Source organism: Anomaloglossus baeobatrachus, chromosome 9, assembly GCF_048569485.1.
Source record: "Anomaloglossus baeobatrachus isolate aAnoBae1 chromosome 9, aAnoBae1.hap1, whole genome shotgun sequence".
Classification (NCBI taxonomy): domain Eukaryota; kingdom Metazoa; phylum Chordata; class Amphibia; order Anura; family Aromobatidae; genus Anomaloglossus; species Anomaloglossus baeobatrachus.
Genome location: NC_134361.1, coordinates 191,299,101 through 191,319,318, shown reverse-complemented (window position 1 = coordinate 191,319,318; position 20,218 = coordinate 191,299,101). Strand labels below are relative to the sequence as shown.

The window sequence follows — 20,218 nt, the reverse complement described above, 5'->3', positions numbered from 1 at the left end:
CCACAGCATCTTGCAGCGGCGTGCTATTCCATCCGGTTTGCGTTTAGATGGACCATCATTTATTTTTCAACAGGACAACGACCCCAAACACACCTCCAGGCTGTGTAAGGGCTATTTGACTAAGAAGGAGAGTGATGGGGTGCTACGCCAGATGACCTGGCATCCACAGTCACCAGACCTGAACCCAATCGAGATGGTTTGGGGTGAGCTGGACCGCAGAGTGAAGGCAAAAGGGCCAACAAGTGCTAAGCATCTCTGGGAACTCCTTCAAGACTGTTGGAAAACCATTTCCGGTGACTACCTCGTGAAGCTCATCAAGAGAATGCCAAGAGTGTGCAAAGCAATAATTAAAGCAAAAGGTGGCTACTTTGAAGAACCTAGAATATAAGACATATTTTCAGTTGTTTCACACTTTTTAAGTATTTCATTCCATATGTGTTAATTCATAGGTTTGATGCCTTCAATGTGAATCTACAATTTTTAGAGTCATGAAAATAAAGAAAACTCTTTGAATGAGAAAGTGTGTCCAAACTTTTGGTCTGTACTGGACATTGGGACTAGTGTGCAACTCTTTATCCTATTGTATAGTTATATTTTTGAGTCTTGCACCTTGTTCACACCATTGGTGTTCCAGACATACATTCTTTAGTTTGTACCTGTAGTGAAGACTTGACAGCCGGTCCAGTTCGCTCCTCCTGAAAAATGAATGGTACCTTCGGTCCGGTGGACCCACTAATACTGTGCTCACCCCGCGATCATAGCAGTAGTGACAAATTGACGTGGAGATGTATATTTGTGACAAATATTTAATGGTTTTGTACCCACAGTGCAACTCCAACAGGTGTGAGGACATCACCTACATTTATTTTGGTCTTATCACTTCCCTATTTCTCTCCCCCTCTTTTCAAAAAATCATTGTTTTCTCTGCTGCAGCTGCAGATTTAGCAGTGCTATGAATCCTGAGCTCTGTGTAACCCCGCCCCAGTACACTGTGCACAGACAGAAAGCAGATAACCAATGGTGGGGGCGGTGTTACACAATTTAGCTGGACTACCTGTGACGTGACACCTAGTCCAGCAGTGATAATCTCCTGCTGATAAAACACTGATTACATTACAACTACTGCAAGCTACTGAGCAAGTGACACATCCCTGGAATCAGTCTCTCTGCCCCAACATTATGCTTCTCTCAGATTAAATCACTAACAGATTTCTTTTAACCATAATACACCAGAACGGTGGTCTACACTCTGCTAGAATACAACTCCAAGCATTCAGTAATGCATGAGTAGAGTAGTAGATTCATAGCTGCAGAGTCACAAATTTAAAGACCTACGATGGACCAGGATCAGTGCAAATTGGAAGAAGTAACCACACAACTATAGAATGGATAATGTATAAAATGTTCATAGTGAGTATAAGTGGATGGGGAAACTTTAGCGGTTCCTTGATTTTTCCATTAGTGAATAATTAATTCTAGGTACTCCCTGGGGCCAAGATTTGAGGTCGTGAGTACATATGTATTTGGCTGATGAGCAGCTTTTCTATGCCAGAGCTTTATTTGCAGACTTGTAGAAAAATCAGCGACAACCAGCTTACACTTATAGAAGTGCGGTGACATAGCAGTCATTGTACAGCTCTCCAGCAGTGTCCATGCCACCGAAAATAAGGCAGATTGGCACGGACGTCTCCGACACACCGTCCTCAGCAGAAGTGTCTATCCTTATTTTCCAAGGAACAAGACACATGGAATGATCCAGCCGTGCCGGGGGACTAGGGGAGTTGAACTTCATCTGTGACCAAAAATGTTCCTCTGTTGAAAAGAAAAAGAAATTTACTGTTTAAATCTTTACATCAAATGTCTCTTACCATATCATACCATGCCATATCTACCAGAGGTCAGCACCCTTTACTACGGTAAATCTGTAAGAAAAAGATCCACCGCACAAATTAAGTGGCGCTGTCTAAAAGCGACAGTTGTATGCCGCAGAGTTGGTACTGTAAATGTACTGAGCGTAGCTCTGGTGCTGTATCTGTGTAAGTACCATGATTCTGGTGCTGTTTAAGTAATATCAAACCTGTAAAAATTTATACCCAGGCACCCGATTTTCTCCTTCTCAGCCTCCACATTTTATTAACCACTTTGCATCTCGGCCAATATTCTTTTTTGCATTTCGGTTTTGTCCTCCCACTCTTCCCAGAGCCATATTTTTTTCTGGGTTTTCTGCCACATAGACATGAAGGTTTGTTGTTTTGTGGAACAAGATGTACTTTTGAATGACACGATTAACTGTAACACAAGGCCATCACCTGCAGAGTATGGGGTTCACCTCGTGAGCCCGCGCCATATACCCGCTTAAGACATGAGCTGTACATGTGCCGTACGGTAGATATCATAAAGAGGTAAAAATAGGAGAACAGTAGGGTTTGAAAGCCGCTGCTGTTGGAAAGTTGCCAGCAACAGGAGGCTCAACTATATATATATACATATATATATATATATATATATATATATATATATATAGCTAGGGAGAGGGACACCTCTTGCATGCACTTGCAGCTGCACCCTGCACTCCTAGCCAGTCTCTATACAGGTTCTGCACCTGTCGCCGAGCAGGATATCTAAAGCACTGAGAAACCCTGTAATAACCCTGGCTAGTGACAGGAAGGTAGGAAGGTGAGGATCGCTAGTCCCACCGCTGCACTAATACAATAAGAAAGGAAGGTACGACAGAGAGGGGAAACAAAAAAGGATGAGCCCAGCTTCTAGGCTGCAGTCCGACACTAGGACACCAGCCTACACCGCGCTTCACTGGAACAAGCCTCAGCAGCTCCTTCCACCTTGAGGCCTAGCTTCAGAATGGATTCAAAATAACTGGCCCCCTATACATGGAGATGTGACCATAAACAGGGGAAGGGAGTGGCCATTAACCGGAGTTACCTGAGGCCAGCAGTCACACGCTGCTGGAAAGCAAAACTGACATTAACCCTTTCAGCGGCAAAGAAAAGGGAATACATTTAATGTGAGGAGTCTCAGATGGCAAAGAGAGACTCTGGCCCAGATCTTGTCACAAGTCTCTAGTAGCAGAGAGACGGCTGTGACAATTCTGGTGCTTTATATGTGTTATCGGCTTAGTACTGGTGCTTCATATATGAGCTCTGATCTTTGTTCTGGTGCTATGTGTTCTGTGCTTGGTACTGGTGTTGTTGTATCGGTGATCTGATCTTGGTTCTGGTGTTGATGTTATGTGCTTAGTACTGGTGCTGTATATGGGATCTGATCTTGATTCTGGTGCTGTATATGTGCTTTGAACTTGGCACTTGTGTTGTGTATGCATTATGAGTATGATACTGGTGTAATTGGTGGAATACTGTAATTATTCTATTTTTGTACTAAAGAAGGGAATTTTGTTTACTTACCGTAAATTCCTTTTCTTCTAGCTCCTATTGGGAGACCCAGACAATTGGGGGTATAGCTTCTGCCTCCGGAGGCCACACAAAGTATTACACTTAAAAGTGTAAACCCCTCCCCTCTGCCTATACACCCCCCCGTGCATCACGGGCTCCTCAGTTTTGGTGCAAAAGCAGGAAGGAGGAAACTTATAAATTGGTCTAAGGTAAATTCAATCCGAAGGATGTTCGGAGAACTGAAAACCATGAACCCAGAACAATTCAACATGAACAACATGTGTACACAAAAGAACAACAGCCCGAAGGGAACAGGGGCGGGTGCTGGGTCTCCCAATAGGAGCTAGAAGAAAAGGAATTTACGGTAAGTAAACAAAATTCCCTTCTTCTTTGTCGCTCCATTGGGAGACCCAGACAATTGGGACGTCCAAAAGCAGTCCCTGGGTGGGTAAAAGAATACCTCGGTAATAGACCCGTAAAACGGCCCCTTCCTACAGGTGGGCAACCGCCGCCTGAAGGACTCGCCTACCTAGGCTGGCATCTGCCGAAGCGTAGGTATGCACCTGATAGTGTTTCGTGAAAGTGTGCAGACTCGACCAGGTAGCCGCCTGACACACCTGCTGAGCCGTAGCCTGGTGCCGCAATGCCCAGGACGCACCCACGGCTCTGGTAGAATGGGCTTTCAGCCCTGAAGGAACCGGAAGCCCAGAAGAACGGTAGGCTTCAAGAATTGGTTCCTTGATCCACCGAGCCAAGGTTGACTTGGAAGCCTGCGACCCTTTACGCTGGCCAGCGACAAGGACAAAGAGCGCATCCGAGCGACGCAGTGGCGCCGTACGAGAAATGTAGAGTCTAAGTGCTCTCACAAGATCTAACAAGTGCAAATCCTTTTCACATTGGTGAACTGGATGAGGGCAAAAAGAAGGTAAGGAGATATCCTGATTGAGATGAAAAGGGGATACCACCTTAGGGAGAAATTCCGGAACCGGACGCAGAACCACCTTGTCCTGGTGAAACACCAGGAAGGGGGCTTTGCATGACAGTGCAGCTAGCTCAGACACTCTCCGAAGTGATGTGACTGCCACTAGGAAGACCACCTTCTGCGAAAGGCGTGAAAGAGAAATATCTCTCATTGGCTCGAAAGGTGGTTTCTGAAGAGCCGTTAGCACCCTGTTCAGATCCCAGGGTTCTAGCGGACGCTTGTAAGGAGGGACTATGTGGCAAACTCCCTGCAGGAACGTGCGGACCTGCGGAAGCCTGGCTAGACGCTTTTGAAAAAACACAGAGAGCGCCAAGACTTGTCCCTTAATAGAGCCGAGAGACAAACCCTTTTCCATTCCGGATTGAAGGAAGGACAGAAAAGTGGGCAAGGCAAATGGCCAGGGAGTAAAACCCTGATCAGAGCACCAGGATAAGAAGATCCTCCACGTCCTGTGGTAGATCTTGGCGGACGTTGGTTTCCTGGCCTGTCTCATAGTGGCAATGACCTCTTGAGATAACCCTGAAGACGCTAGGATCCAGGACTCAATGGCCACACAGTCAGGTTGAGGGCCGCAGAATTCAGATGGAAAAATGGCCCTTGAGACAGTAAGTCTGGACGGTCTGGTAGTGCCCACGGTTGACCCACCGTGAGATGCCACAGATCCGGGTACCACGACCTCCTCGGCCAGTCTGGGGCGATGAGGATGGCGCGGTGGCAGTCGGACCTGATCTTGCGTAATACTCTGGGCAGTAGTGCCAGAGGAGGAAATACATAAAACTGAATAGGATAACTGAAGTGAGCACTAATATATATATTATGAGTGCAAGCCAAAAATTACATACTATATACGGATAAGGCTGCACATCAAACTTAGATAATAGTATAATGCCTCAAGCATATGGGCAAATATTGGAATATACAATGAAAAATGCTACTTGCTAATTTGAACATGTGAATAATGAATTGCATACCTGCCATGAATATTAGGAAAAAGGAGATATTTAGCAATCGCATTGATCAATGTAACTGAGCCCCAAGGCCTCGTCAAGGCATATCTCTATATTGGGGTCCCTAGCTCTGTGACCCTAACTGTGTGTCATCTCATTGCAATTAAAAACTGCTATGGGTGGAGAGGGGTAACTAAGGACTTTCTTATATAGGAGATGGAAAAAACATGGCCGAAAGGGGCGGAGCTGTGTTCACATTCAGAAAAAAACTACATATAACTGAATAGGATAACTGAAGTGAGCACTAATATATATATTATGAGTGCAAGCCAAAAATTACATACTATATACGGATAAGGCTGCACATCAAACTTAGATAATAGTATAATGCCTCAAGCATATGGACAAATATTGGAATATACAATGAAAAATGCTACTTGCTAATTTGAACATGTGAATAATGAATTGCATACCTGCCATGAATATTAGGAAAAAGGAGATATTTAGCAATCGCATTGATCAATGTAACTGAGCCCCAAGGCCTCGTCAAGGCATATCTCTATATTGGGGTCCCTAGCTCTGTGACCCTAACTGTGTGTCATCTCATTGCAATTAAAAACTGCTATGGGTGGAGAGGGGTAACTAAGGACTTTCTTATATAGGAGATGGAAAAAACATGGCCGAAAGGGGCGGAGCTGTGTTCACATTCAAAAAAAAACTACATATAACTGAATAGGATAACTGAAGTGAGCACTAATATATATATTATGAGTGCAAGCCAAAAATTACATACTATATACGGATAAGGCTGCACATCAAACTTAGATAATAGTATAATGCCTCAAGCATATGGACAAATATTGGAATATACAATGAAAAATGCTACTTGCTAATTTGAACATGTGAATAATGAATTGCATACCTGCCATGAATATTAGGAAAAAGGAGATATTTAGCAATCGCATTGATCAATGTAACTGAGCCCCAAGGCCTCGTCAAGGCATATCTCTATATTGGGGTCCCTAGCTCTGTGACCCTAACTGTGTGTCATCTCATTGCAATTCTATTCAGTATGTAATTTTTGGCTTGCACTCATAATATATATATTAGTGCTCACTTCAGTTATCCTATTCAGTTATATGTAGGTTTTTTTCTGAATGTGAACACAGCTCCGCCCCTTTCGGCCATGTTTTTTCCATCTCCTATATAAGAAAGTCCTTAGTTACCCCTCTCCACCCATAGCAGTTTTTAATTGCAATGAGATGACACACAGTTAGGGTCACAGAGCTAGGGACCCCAATATAGAGATATGCCTTGACGAGGCCTTGGGGCTCAGTTACATTGATCAATGCGATTGCTAAATATCTCCTTTTTCCTAATATTCATGGCAGGTATGCAATTCATTATTCACATGTTCAAATTAGCAAGTAGCATTTTTCATTGTATATTCCAATATTTGTCCATATGCTTGAGGCATTATACTATTATCTAAGTTTGCTGTGCAGCCTTATCCGTATATAGTATGTAATTTTTGGCTTGCACTAATAATATATATATTAGTGCTCACTTCAGTTATCCTATTCAGTTATATGTAGTTTTTTTCTGAATGTGAACACAGCTCCGCCCCTTTCGGCCATGTTTTTTCCATCTCCTATATAAGAAAGTCCTTAGTTACCCCTCTCCACCCATAGCAGTTTTTAATTGCAATGAGATGACACACAGTTAGGGTCACAGAGCTAGGGACCCCAATATAGAGATATGCCTTGACGAGGCCTTGGGGCTCAGTTACATTGATCAATGCGATTGCTAAATATCTCCTTTTTCCTAATATTCATGGCAGGTATGCAATTCATTATTCACATGTTCAAATTAGCAAGTAGCATTTTTCATTGTATATTCCAATATTTGTCCATATGCTTGAGGCATTATACTATTCTCTAAGTTTGAGGAAATACATAAGGCAGCCGAAACTGCGACCAATCCTGAACTAATGCGTCTGCCGCCAGAGCTCTGTGATCTTGAGACCGTGCCATGAATGCCGGGACCTTGTTGTTGTGCCGGGACGCCATTAGGTCGACGTCCGGCTTCCCCCAGCGGCAACAGATCTCTTGAAACACGTCCGGGTGAAGAGACCATTCCCCTGCGTCCATGCCCTGGCGACTGAGAAAGTCTGCTTCCCAGTTTTCTACGCCCGGGATGTGAACTGCGGAGATGGTGGAGGCTGTGGCTTCCACCCACAGCAGAATCCGCCGAACTTCCTGGAAGGCTTGCCGACTGCGTGTGCCGCCTTGGTGGTTGATGTATGCCACCGCCGTGGCGTTGTCCGACTGAATTCGGATCTGCCTGCCTTCCAGCCACGGCTGGAACGCCTTTAGGGCTAGATACACTGCCCTTATCTCCAGAACATTGATCTGAAGGGAGGACTCTGGCTGAGTCCAGGTACCCTGAGCCCTGTGGTGGAGGAAGACCGCTCCCCACCCTGACAGACTCGCGTCCGTCGTGACCACAGCCCAGGATGGGGGTAGGAATGATTTCCCCTTCGACAAAGAAGTGGGAAGAAGCCACCACTGAAGGGAGGCCTTGGCTGCCCGAGAAAGGGAGACGTTCCTGTCGAGGGACGTCGACTTCCTGTCCCATTTGCGGAGAATGTCCCATTGAAGTGGGCGCAGATGAAACTGCGCAAATGGAACTGCCTCCATTGCTGCCACCATCTTCCCTAGGAAGTGCATGAGGCACCTCAAGGGGTGCGACTGGGCTCGAAGGAGAGATTGCACCCCTGTCCGTAGTGAACGCTGTTTGTCCAGCGGAAGTTTCACTATCGCTGAGAGAGTATGAAACTCCATCCCGAGATATGTCAGTGATTGGGTCGGTGTCAATTTTGACTTTGGGAAATTGATGATCCACCCGAATCTCTGGAGAGTCTCCAGAGCAATATTCAGGCTGTGTTGGCATGCCACCCGAGAGGGGGCCTTGACAAGGAGATCGTCTAAGCAAGGGATCACCGAGTGTCCCTGAGAGTGTAGGACTGCAACCACTGTTGCCATGACCTTGGTGAAGACCCGTGGGGCTGTCGCCAGGCCGAAAGGCAGCGCCACGAACTGAAGGTGTTCGTCCCCGATGGCGAAACGCAAAAAGCGTTGATGTTCTGGTGCGATCGGCACATGGAGATAAGCATCCTTGATGTCGATCGATGCGAGGAAGTCTCCTTGGGACATCGAGGCGATGACGGAGCGGAGAGATTCCATCCGGAACCGCCTGGTTTTCACGTGTTTGTTGAGCAGTTTGAGGTCCAGAACGGGACGGAAAGATCCGTCCTTTTTTGGCACCACAAACAAGTTGGAGTAAAAACCGTGACCCCATTGCTGAAGGGGAAAAGGGATCACCACTCCTTCTGCCTTCAGAGTGCTCACCGCCTGAAGAAGAGCATCGGCTCGCTCGGGGGGCGGAGATGTTCTGAAGAAACGAGTCGGAGGACGAGAGCGGAACTCTATCCTGTAACCGTGAGACAGAATGTCTCTCACCCATCGGTCTTGGACATGTGGCAACCAGGCGTCGCAAAAGCGGGAGAGCCTGCCACCGACCGAGGATGCGGTTTGGGGAGGCCGAAAGTCATGAGGAGGCCGCTTTGGGAGCGGTTCCTCCGGCGGTCTTTTTAGGACGTGACTTAGACCGCCATGAATCAGAATTCCTCTGACCCTTCTGTGGCCTGTTGGACGAGGAGAATTGAGACCTGGCTGAGGGCCGAAAGGACCGAAACCTCGATTGTACCTTCTGTTGTTGAGGTCTGTTTGGTTTGGACTGGGGTAAGGACGAGTCCTTTCCCTTGGATTGTTTAATGATTTCATCCAATTGCTCGCCAAACAGGCGGTCGCCAGAAAATGGCAAACCGGTTAAGAACTTTTTGGAAGCAGAGTCTGCCTTCCATTCACGTAGCCACATGGCCCTGCGGACTGCCACCGAATTGGCGGATGCTACCGCCGTACGGCTCGCAGAGTCCAGGACAGCATTCATGGCGTAGGACGCAAACGCCGACGCCTGAGAGGTTAAGGACACAACCTGCGGAGTAGAGGCACGTGTGACTGCATTAATCTCAGACTGACAAGCTGAGATAGCTTGGAGTGCCCATACGGCTGCGAATGCCGGAGCAAAGGACGCGCCGATAGCTTCATAGATGGATTTCATCAGGAGCTCTATCTGCCTGTCAGTGGCATCCTTGAGTGATGCACCGTCTGCCACTGCAACTATGGATCTAGCCGCCAGTCTAGAGATTGGAGGATCCACCTTGGGACACTGAGCCCAACCCTTGACTACGTCAGGGGGGAAGGGATAACGTGTGTCATTAATGCGCTTAGTAAAGCGTTTATCTGGAAAAGCTCGGTGTTTCTGGACTGTATCTCTGAAGTCGGAGTGATCAAGAAACGCACTCCGTGTACGTTTGGGAAACCTAAAATGGAATTTCTCCTGCTGAGAAGCTGACTCCTCAATCTGAGGAGTTGGAGGAGAAAGATCCAACACCTGATTGATGGACGCTATAAGGTCGTTTACTATGGCGTCCCCTTCAGGTGTATCAAGGTTGAGAGCGGCGTCAGAATCAGAGCCCTGATCTGCCACCTCCGCTTCATCCTCCAGAGAGTCCTCATGCTGAGACCCTGAACACTGTGATGAAGTCGAGGGAAGCTCCCGGCGAGCCCGCTTAGCCGGTCTGGGACTGCGGTCCGTGTCAGAGTCCTCACCGTGGGACCTATGAGTCGCCCAGGAGCACTTTGCTGCGCCGACCGAGGGGGGTCTGAGGGAAAAGGTTCAACAGTGCCCGGGGCCTGTGTTACAGGTCTGGACTGCAAAGCTTCTAGTATCTTATCAGACCATTTATCCATAGACTCAGAAAGTTTGTCAGTGAATACTGCAAACTCTGTCCCTGTCACCTGGACAGTGGCAGCAGGTGGTTCCACCTGGGCCGAGGGTCCCACCAGTGGCAGAGGCTCCGGCTGAGTGAGTGTCACAGGGGCCGAGCATTGCACACAATGAGGGTAGGTGGAACCTGCAGGTAGCATAGCCGCACATGAGGTACAGGTTGCAAAGTAAGCCTGTGCCTTGGCACCCTTGCTTTTTGCGGACGACATGCTGTTGTCTCCTCTTAGAGCAATCAGAGAGGGTATATAGCCAAAGCAATAGTGCGGCCGTACAGAGTAAATGTATACAATATAAGCATATAAATATACACTTCGGCACCCAGGGGGGCAAGCACCTAGTAACAGGTGCGGCTTACCGACCGCCCTCAGCGTTTGTGTGACCACCAGATTCCCTGCCTGGGCCTCCCAGAGCTGTTGGAGCTCGTCTCTGAAGTTCTCCAGCGTCAGAAGTGCTGATAGGAATGGCTGCCAGCGTTCTGAGAGGAGGAGGGAGCCGTGGGCGTGCCTTAGAAAGTGCGGGAATCTGGTGCCCCACGGTGCTCAGTGAGGGGGGAGGAGGATACTAAGTATGCTCCAGCCCTCAGCGCTGACGTCCAGTGCAGCGTCCCGCCCTTACCCCTGACTGGCAGGCCCAGGGGCGGGAATATGCGGTACTAGGCCGCAAAAGCCGGGGACTAAAGTTATAAGCGCGGCCGGCAAACAAGCGCGGTCAGCGCGGTAGTCCCGGCGCACAAACACAACCAGCAGCTGCTGCAGCGTCCATTAGACAGGCGCTCTATGCGCCGTCCCCAAGGGGACACAGAGTACCTCAGAGGAGCAGGGCCTGTCCCTGACGATACCCGGTCTCCTGTCCAGCAGATTCCCCCAGGGGCTGCGGAGGGAGCACGGTCCCAGTGCCTGGTGACCGGTAGGATCCCACTTCACCCAGAGCCCCTAAGGGATGGGGAAGGAAAACAGCATGTGACTCCAGCCTTTGTACCCGCAATGGGTACCTCAACCTTAACAGCACCGCCGACCAGAGTGGGGTGAGAAGGGAGCATGCCGGGGGCCCTGTTATGGGCCCTCTTTTCTTCCATCCGATATAGTCAGCAGCTGCTGCTGACTAAATTGTGGAGCTTGCGTGCATGTGTGCCTCCTTCAACACAAAGCATAAAACTGAGGAGCCCGTGATGCACGGGGGGGTGTATAGGCAGAGGGGAGGGGTTTACACTTTTAAGTGTAATACTTTGTGTGGCCTCCGGAGGCAGAAGCTATACACCCAATTGTCTGGGTCTCCCAATGGAGCGACAAAGAAATAGAAATTATTTTATGCAATGTGCAAAACCATGGGCACCCAACACAAATAAATCTTTGTAGTCCAAGTAGCAAGCCTGTTGTGATACATCAAATCATACTCCTGCACCGTCATCTTTCCTCCTAAGCTTCAATATTGTATTAGAAATAGAGGAGCATAGATTATTCTGGATGCCATATATTGGACTAGAGGAACTCAGAATCTGCTGCCCCCCATTGTGTTAAATCAATGGTTTTGCTGGTAAGACATATGGTGTCATATCCCTTCAGTGTATTTTTGGGAGCTCAGGGAAGCCTTTAGATCAGGGATCAAGATGTAAATCAGAAGGTAGTACCAAGAGCAGAATCTCATTTCTATCTTGTCAGCCTCACAGACATAAGCTGCATAGCAGAAGAAAATGAATGGAGAGGTGGTCGAGCATGCGCACTGTGCTCTAGTCCAATAGGATAAGAGTGCCCTGTTCTTCTGATCAGTGTGGTCCCACACAATCAACAGATTAATACCTATCCTGTGAAAAGGTGATAACTTATTTTCACCAGACAACTGCTGTCACAGGTGACAGACAGTCCTGTGGTGTCCGGCAATAGAAGGTCACAGTGTTTAGCTGTGCAAAATTCTCCATGACTTTCTATTATTACTGCTATCAGTATTTCGTGTACTAGGTTTCTCCTCTACTGAGTTTTCATCCTTTTCCCTTTAGGACCTAGCAGAGCTCCTCTTCCCTTCAGCTGCTAATCATCTGTATTTCCCCTTGGGTTTAAATGCTCTCATTGTCCCTGGACTTGTGCTGGTGATATTCAGTTCTTGGATTTAAGCAGGCAGCTTGCATTTATCAGTAGGAACGTTACTGATCTTTACTGAACTTCTTACTGAGTAGTCTAGGGATAAGTTGTTTGCTGTTTTCCCTCGTTTTCTTTTATCCCTGTGTGTTGTTTTGTGTCTAGTGGGGTTGACGAGAAGCTCAACCAATTTGCTCCCTACCTAGGTCCCATATTAGAGTCAGCCTAGGGTCAGGTATCTGGTTTGGCGCATAGGTGCGGAACCTATCTAGGATGGTGAGGGAATCCAGAGCCCAGCGGTAGGATTGGTCAGGGGTCACCATCTCTCCCTTCCCTAGGCATAGGGTTTCTGTCATGGTTCCACCACCCCGTCCACATGGCTAGGGGGCGGAGCCTTCTCTCGGGCCTCACTTCCGGAGCTTGGATGCTTTAAATTCTGTCATGTCTGGTGAACCAGCGCCGGCTGTAAGCTTATCACTACTTTGCCTGTGATTGCTGGTCCCTGTAAGTGTTTCCTGATCCGTCCTTCCCCTGTGCTCTGGCCATGTTCTGTCAGACCTCCTTCCTTCCCACAATAGCCCCAGTCGTTCCCCCTTCTCCTACCTCCCCACTTGGTTTGCCTCCTCTGGTACTGACCTCGGCCTGACCTCGACCCCGCTTTTGCTCCTTCCTCCAGTCTTCTTTCTTACCGTACTGTGTATGACCCGGCCTGCCTGACCATCCCCCGCACACCCCGTGGCCTCTATATTCTGGCTGACTCTGCAGGGCAGTGCTCCAGCACACACTTTGTGTCCACCTCCATGCTGATTCAGCTCTGTGTAGTGTCTTTTCCTGCAAGGCTCCAGCTCCCCCTGGTGGTAGCCTGACAGTTTCCTTTTCCTTTCGCCGTTTGCTTGGTACTTCCTCGTACCTAGCGTAACAACCGCTTTAAGGAGGCCCATATATTTCTGATTGTTGTTGGACAAAAACTTGTTCAGTGAATATCTTTCTCATGGGCTCCACTACATTCATGTGCACGCTCAGTGTGCATGTATTATCATTGGGGAGAAGGGGAAAAAGTTGCTGTCAGAAACAAAATGACTCCGCATCTATAACTCCAACGATCCTGACCCTTGACGGTGATTTGGGACACCTGTATACAAACTAATTGATGCCTGTGGGGTGAGCCAAGTGTATGGCCAGCTTTACTTTACTTGGAATTTTCATTTCTCCTACCTGTGTCAAACCTGTACATTGTGCTTATAGGTCCAGCTTCAGTTATTCCACCAAAAATATAAATATATTTGGTCCAAGAAACTGCAGAATGAGCCGCACAAGCAGGCGGTGGATCTCCTTTTGTCTTCAGCTGCTCCCATTTCATAGTATCTAAAGAATGAAATATTTTATATACTCAGATGTGACAAACACAGGTGAAATGTATCATTCTTGCCTATCGAATAATATACTGTATATTAAAGGGAACCTGTCGTTACATGATACCCAAGACATGATTAGTACAAATCAGAGCCTGGTTGCACGACTGCCTGCAGGTTAGAGATATTTGGCTTGAAATGCGCCAGCTATGTAGGGAGACTGGACTAGTCCGATGCGGCTCTGGCTGACATCTCCCTGCTCCACTCCATTTGTTTGACAGGTCTCTACTTATGTGCGCACATGAGAAAGATCTGTCAATCAACTACCATGTTTCCCCAAAAATAAGACCTGCCCCGAAAATAAGCCCTAGCAGGAGTTTTCAGAATTTTCAGTGTAAGGCTTAAATATAAGCCCTACCCAGACAATAAGCCCTAGTCGCGGTTCAATAATGAATGTCCATGGAGCTATAAAAGTTAATGAATACTACAGGACACTTCATTATAGAAAGCAGACACCCCCAGAAGAGAGAAGAAAAAAGAGAGAAGACCCCTCAATCATACCCACCAGACGTAAAACGGGTGGACCTGCAGTGGAACGCACACCTACACACATCAGACCGCACACCCACACATGCATCAGATCACACGCACACGCACGCACACACACACACATTAGATCGCACACACACACTCACCACATCCAGCGATACTGATTTCTTCTGGCTGGCAGGGAAAGATGGGACGCGAGCAAAAGAACTTGCGGTGGAACACATGGAGGACCCAGAGGTGGAACGCATCCCACCACAGGTCCTCTATGCATTCCACTGCAGGTCCTCACGCTCCACTGCACTGCGTCCCAGGATCCTCTGTCGGCCAAAAGCAATCGATATCACCAGTTGTGGCGAGTGTGTGTGTGTGATCTGATGTGTGTGAGTGCATGTGTGTGCATGAGCGTGTGTGTGTGATCTGATGTATGCGAGTGTCGGCCAGAAGCAGGTGAGGACCGGGTGGAACACACGTGCTGGGAGCGACCGCCGAAGATCACAGGAGGACCTGGGAGCCACGCAGACGCCCGGGGACTGGTAAGTATGAGTCTTCTGGGAAAGGGGATCTGCATTTTTTTGGGGGGGGGGGGGTAAACTTTCCCCAAACCGTGTTTGTCCAAGAATAAGCCCAATCCCAAAAATAAGCCCTAGTGCATTTTTCAGGGCAAAAAAAAATATAAGACCGTGTCTTATTTTCGGGGAAACACGGTAGAGCGTGGCGGGGAGATCCCGAATGTGAGCAGCGCTGGATTAGTCTTGTCTCTCACTAGGGTCCCTAGATGGCTTTTCAAACCATATTTTCTCTGAACCGCATTCGTGCAGCCAGGCTCTGATTCATGCTGCTCGTGGTCAAGGTAGCATGAATCTAGTAACAGGTTCCCTTTAACTTTAGCCATATGCGTTGATTTTACCTGTATCAATGCAAAACACGTCGTTAAAAAATGAGCTGTCTGCCATCCCACCATGGATGAAGAGCTTGGTCCCCACAGATGTAATAATATGTCCGTGACGTGGCTTAGGAGGTTCACCAGATGTCACCGGCTGCGTCCATGTCAGGGTAGCTGTGAAAAGAGAATCCAACAATAAGTATATCAACTTCATACATCTTAGGATCAAGTTCAGAATGAAGAAATAGCTCTAGTTATGGAGGAAAATGACTATAATTGTTTTTCTAAACCTCTTATATTACTGATTTTGTTCTTCATAGCAGCACAGACCTACAATAGTCCGTACTGTCTCCTAGGTTTCTATCTTCACCTGTCAAGCTAGGTATGGGGAAGTACCAAGCGAGAGGCGAAATGTAAGGGAAGGGGACCCCTGTGTCTAGGTAAGGGGGAGATGGTGACCCCTGACCAAACCTACTGCTGGTCCCTGGTGTACCTCACTTTCCTAGATGGGTTCCACACCTATGCACTGATCCAGATACCTGACCCTAAGTATCCCTAAAGCTGGACCCTTAATAGGGAACGGGTGGGATGAGCTCTTCAGCAACCCCATTAAACACTATAGAAGACACATGGTGTACACACAGGGGAAAATGCATGAACTTCTTATCCACAGATGACTTAGGCAGAAGTTCAGCAAACCTTTAGCAACAACACCACAAATCACTACAAGCCACCTGCTTGCAACCAGGGCTAGGATGAACCGAAAATATCACCAGCACCAGTCCAGGGAAGAAGGGAGTTGTGATGGTGGAATATGGAGGGTTGTGTATAATTTTGTGTAGGTTCGTATTTTAGGTGTGGTGCTCTTTCTATTCTGTGTGTTCCTTATTTGTACAATGTCCTGTTTGCAGGTTAATCACCCCCTGCCGGGTATTTTGTCCCTAAGTCTGGGGGAGGGGGACCTGGGATCCACCTAAACTCTCTGCTTACCTGGGAGATTATTCATTCTCTGGCTGAGAGGGCAAGAGAGAAGGAGCAAGATTGATCCTCTGAGGGAGAAGCTGACACCCCAGAGAGACTGTAACAAACCCCGATTGACTGCTGGAAGATTGTGACTGATCCCCTGGACATTTATCCCATTACTGGATGATTTTACCCTCTGTTTGGTGGATTATTTTATGGACTTTCTGATTTGCTTGGAATAAAGGATCGTTGGATTGTTCACTCATCTCTCGCTCTGTTGAGTGTGTGATATTGGAGAAGGACCCAGTGACAGAAGTATTTAAGCACCATGAAAATACTGATAATCAGCAGCTGGGTGGAAGGCGAGCTCCTGCTGGATCCAAAAGGAACAGAGATGAAAATCCAGGAGGAAAGTTACCTATACCAATGAATACTGATAGCAAGAACAATAGAAAGTTAGGGAGCATTTTGCGCAGCCAAATACTGTAACCTTCTATTGCCAGAAACCATATGACTGTCTGTCACATCACCCTATGGGATGTAGTGTGAGTGTCCATCGCTGGAGACAAATCCCTTAAGCATAGCGCAGACCTGTATATGCTGCTATTTAGAGCAAAATTGATAATACAAGAGGTTTAGATAAATAACTATATATTGGGTTTTGTGATGTCATCTTTTTCTCTGCAGAATTGTAGATTAATCCCCTTTATGTAAAAAGAAAAGTAACATCATATCTCACTTGTATCAAACACGTGGAGTTTGCTATCTGCGACAGGTTTTGCACCTTTCTCGCCTCCTCCAAAAACGAAGAATTTATCCCCAATGGCCGAGGAGGATGTATGAAATGTCCTTGGGGAAGGGACGGGCCCTTCTAGTTTTGGGGTTTTCCATGAGCAGCTTTCTGAAAAATAGAGAAAATAATAATCATGGTCACATAAGCGAGCGAGGTGCTGAATTCAAGTAAAGTGCTGAATTTAAGATAAGTGCATAGTTTCAACACAATTACATAGTGGTGATAACTGTAATTGTTGAATTTCATTAGGGAATTGTGTGTCTGTGATTCTGTGAAAAGGGAAAAAAAAAAAAAAAAAAAAAAGTTAGTCTTGTGATTTAATTAGTAGGATTAGTCACACCTGTTTCTAGAAGCTTCCAGCAGCTTCTGATACTCATTGTACATCTATATAAACCAGCCAGTACTAGCGAGGGGGCTGAGCGAGCGAGGTGCTGAATTCAAGTAAAGTGCTGAATTTAAGATAAGTGCATAGTTTCAACACAATTACATAGTGGTGATAACTGTAATTGTTGAATTTCATTAGGGAATTGTGTGTCTGTGATTCTGTGAAAAGGGGAAAAAAAAAAAAAAAAAAAAAAAAGGTTAGTCTTGTGATTTAATTAGTAGGATTAGTCACACCTGTTTCTAGAAGCTTCCAGCAGCTTCTGATACTCATTGTACATCTATATAAACCAGCCAGTACTAGCGAGGGGGCTGAGCGAGCGAGGTGCTGAATTCAAGTAAAGTGCTGAATTTAAGATAAGTGCATAGTTTCAACACAATTACATAGTGGTGATAACTGTAATTGTTGAATTTCATTAGGGAATTGTGTGTCTGTGATTCTGTGAAAAGGGAAAAAAAAAAAAAAAAAAAAAAAAAGTTAGTCTTGTGATTTAATTAGTAGGATTAGTCACACCTGTTTCTAGAAGCTTCCAGCAGCTTCTGATACTCATTGTACATCTATATAAACCAGCCAGTACTAGCGAGGGGGCTGAGCGAGCGAGGTGCTGAATTCAAGTAAAGTGCTGAATTTAAGATAAGTGCATAGTTTCAACACAATTACATAGTGGTGATAACTGTAATTGTTGAATTTCATTAGGGAATTGTGTGTCTGTGATTCTGTGAAAAGGGAAAAAAAAAAAAAAAAAAAAAAAAAAAAAAAGGTTAGTCTTGTGATTTAATTAGTAGGATTAGTCACACCTGTTTCTAGAAGCTTCCAGCAGCTTCTGATACTCATTGTACATCTATATAAACCAGCCAGTACTAGCGAGGGGGCTGAGCGAGCGAGGTGCTGAATTCAAGTAAAGTGCTGAATTTAAGATAAGTGCATAGTTTCAACACAATTACATAGTGGTGATAACTGTAATTGTTGAATTTCATTAGGGAATTGTGTGTCTGTGATTCTGTGAAAAGGGAAAAAAAAAAAAAAAAAAAAGTTAGTCTTGTGATTTAATTAGTAGGATTAGTCACACCTGTTTCTAGAAGCTTCCAGCAGCTTCTGATACTCATTGTACATCTATATAAACCAGCCAGTACTAGCGAGGGGGCTGAGCGAGCGAGGTGCTGAATTCAAGTAAAGTGCTGAATTTAAGATAAGTGCATAGTTTCAACACAATTACATAGTGGTGATAACTGTAATTGTTGAATTTCATTAGGGAATTGTGTGTCTGTGATTCTGTGAAAAGGGGAAAAAAAAAAAAAAAAAAAAAAAAGGTTAGTCTTGTGATTTAATTAGTAGGATTAGTCACACCTGTTTCTAGAAGCTTCCAGCAGCTTCTGATACTCATTGTACATCTATATAAACCAGCCAGTACTAGCGAGGGGGCTGAGCGAGCGAGGTGCTGAATTCAAGTAAAGTGCTGAATTTAAGATAAGTGCATAGTTTCAACACAATTACATAGTGGTGATAACTGTAATTGTTGAATTTCATTAGGGAATTGTGTGTCTGTGATTCTGTGAAAAGGGAAAAAAAAAAAAAAAAAAAAAAAAAGTTAGTCTTGTGATTTAATTAGTAGGATTAGTCACACCTGTTTCTAGAAGCTTCCAGCAGCTTCTGATACTCATTGTACATCTATATAAACCAGCCAGTACTAGCGAGGGGGCTGAGCGAGCGAGGTGCTGAATTCAAGTAAAGTGCTGAATTTAAGATAAGTGCATAGTTTCAACACAATTACATAGTGGTGATAACTGTAATTGTTGAATTTCATTAGGGAATTGTGTGTCTGTGATTCTGTGAAAAGGGAAAAAAAAAAAAAAGGTTAGTCTTGTGATTTAATTAGTAGGATTAGTCACACCTGTTTCTAGAAGCTTCCAGCAGCTTCTGATACTCATTGTACATCTATATAAACCAGCCAGTACTAGCGAGGGGGCTGAGCGAGCGAGGTGCTGAATTCAAGTAAAGTGCTGAATTTAAGATAAGTGCATAGTTTCAACACAATTACATAGTGGTGATAACTGTAATTGTTGAATTTCATTAGGGAATTGTGTGTCTGTGATTCTGTGAAAAGGGAAAAAAAAAAAAAAAAAGGTTAGTCTTGTGATTTAATTAGTAGGATTAGTCACACCTGTTTCTAGAAGCTTCCAGCAGCTTCTGATACTCATTGTACATCTATATAAACCAGCCAGTACTAGCGAGGGGGCTGAGCGAGCGAGGTGCTGAATTCAAGTAAAGTGCTGAATTTAAGATAAGTGCATAGTTTCAACACAATTACATAGTGGTGATAACTGTAATTGTTGAATTTCATTAGGGAATTGTGTGTCTGTGATTCTGTGAAAAGGGAAAAAAAAAAAAAAAAAAAAAAAAAAAAAGGTTAGTCTTGTGATTTAATTAGTAGGATTAGTCACACCTGTTTCTAGAAGCTTCCAGCAGCTTCTGATACTCATTGTACATCTATATAAACCAGCCAGTACTAGCGAGGGGGCTGAGCGAGCGAGGTGCTGAATTCAAGTAAAGTGCTGAATTTAAGATAAGTGCATAGTTTCAACACAATTACATAGTGGTGATAACTGTAATTGTTGAATTTCATTAGGGAATTGTGTGTCTGTGATTCTGTGAAAAGGGAAAAAAAAAAAAAAAAAAGGTTAGTCTTGTGATTTAATTAGTAGGATTAGTCACACCTGTTTCTAGAAGCTTCCAGCAGCTTCTGATACTCATTGTACATCTATATAAACCAGCCAGTACTAGCGAGGGGGCTGAGCGAGCGAGGTGCTGAATTCAAGTAAAGTGCTGAATTTAAGATAAGTGCATAGTTTCAACACAATTACATAGTGGTGATAACTGTAATTGTTGAATTTCATTAGGGAATTGTGTGTCTGTGATTCTGTGAAAAGGGAAAAAAAAAAAAAAAAAAAAAAGGTTAGTCTTGTGATTTAATTAGTAG

The 20,218-nt window shown here is 45.5% G+C and overlaps 1 protein-coding gene across 3 annotated transcripts in view; it reads right to left on the bottom strand.

Annotated features, from left to right (window-relative positions):
• Positions 1-1,390: 1,390 nt before the first annotated feature.
• The window catches only part of RABEPK (Rab9 effector protein with kelch motifs), a 71,186-nt gene continuing 52,358 nt past the window's right edge, over positions 1,391-20,218 (bottom strand). For all 3 annotated transcript variants that reach the window (XM_075324145.1, XM_075324144.1, XM_075324146.1), the window contains exons 5-8: positions 16,806-16,967; positions 15,128-15,277; positions 13,535-13,684; positions 1,391-1,812 (exon numbers count right to left, since the gene is read on the bottom strand). In XM_075324145.1, coding sequence (XP_075180260.1) covers positions 1,601-1,812; positions 13,535-13,684; positions 15,128-15,277; positions 16,806-16,967 — 674 coding nt within the window. In that variant the 3' untranslated portion in view covers positions 1,391-1,600. The remainder of the gene's footprint in view (positions 1,813-13,534; positions 13,685-15,127; positions 15,278-16,805; positions 16,968-20,218) is intronic.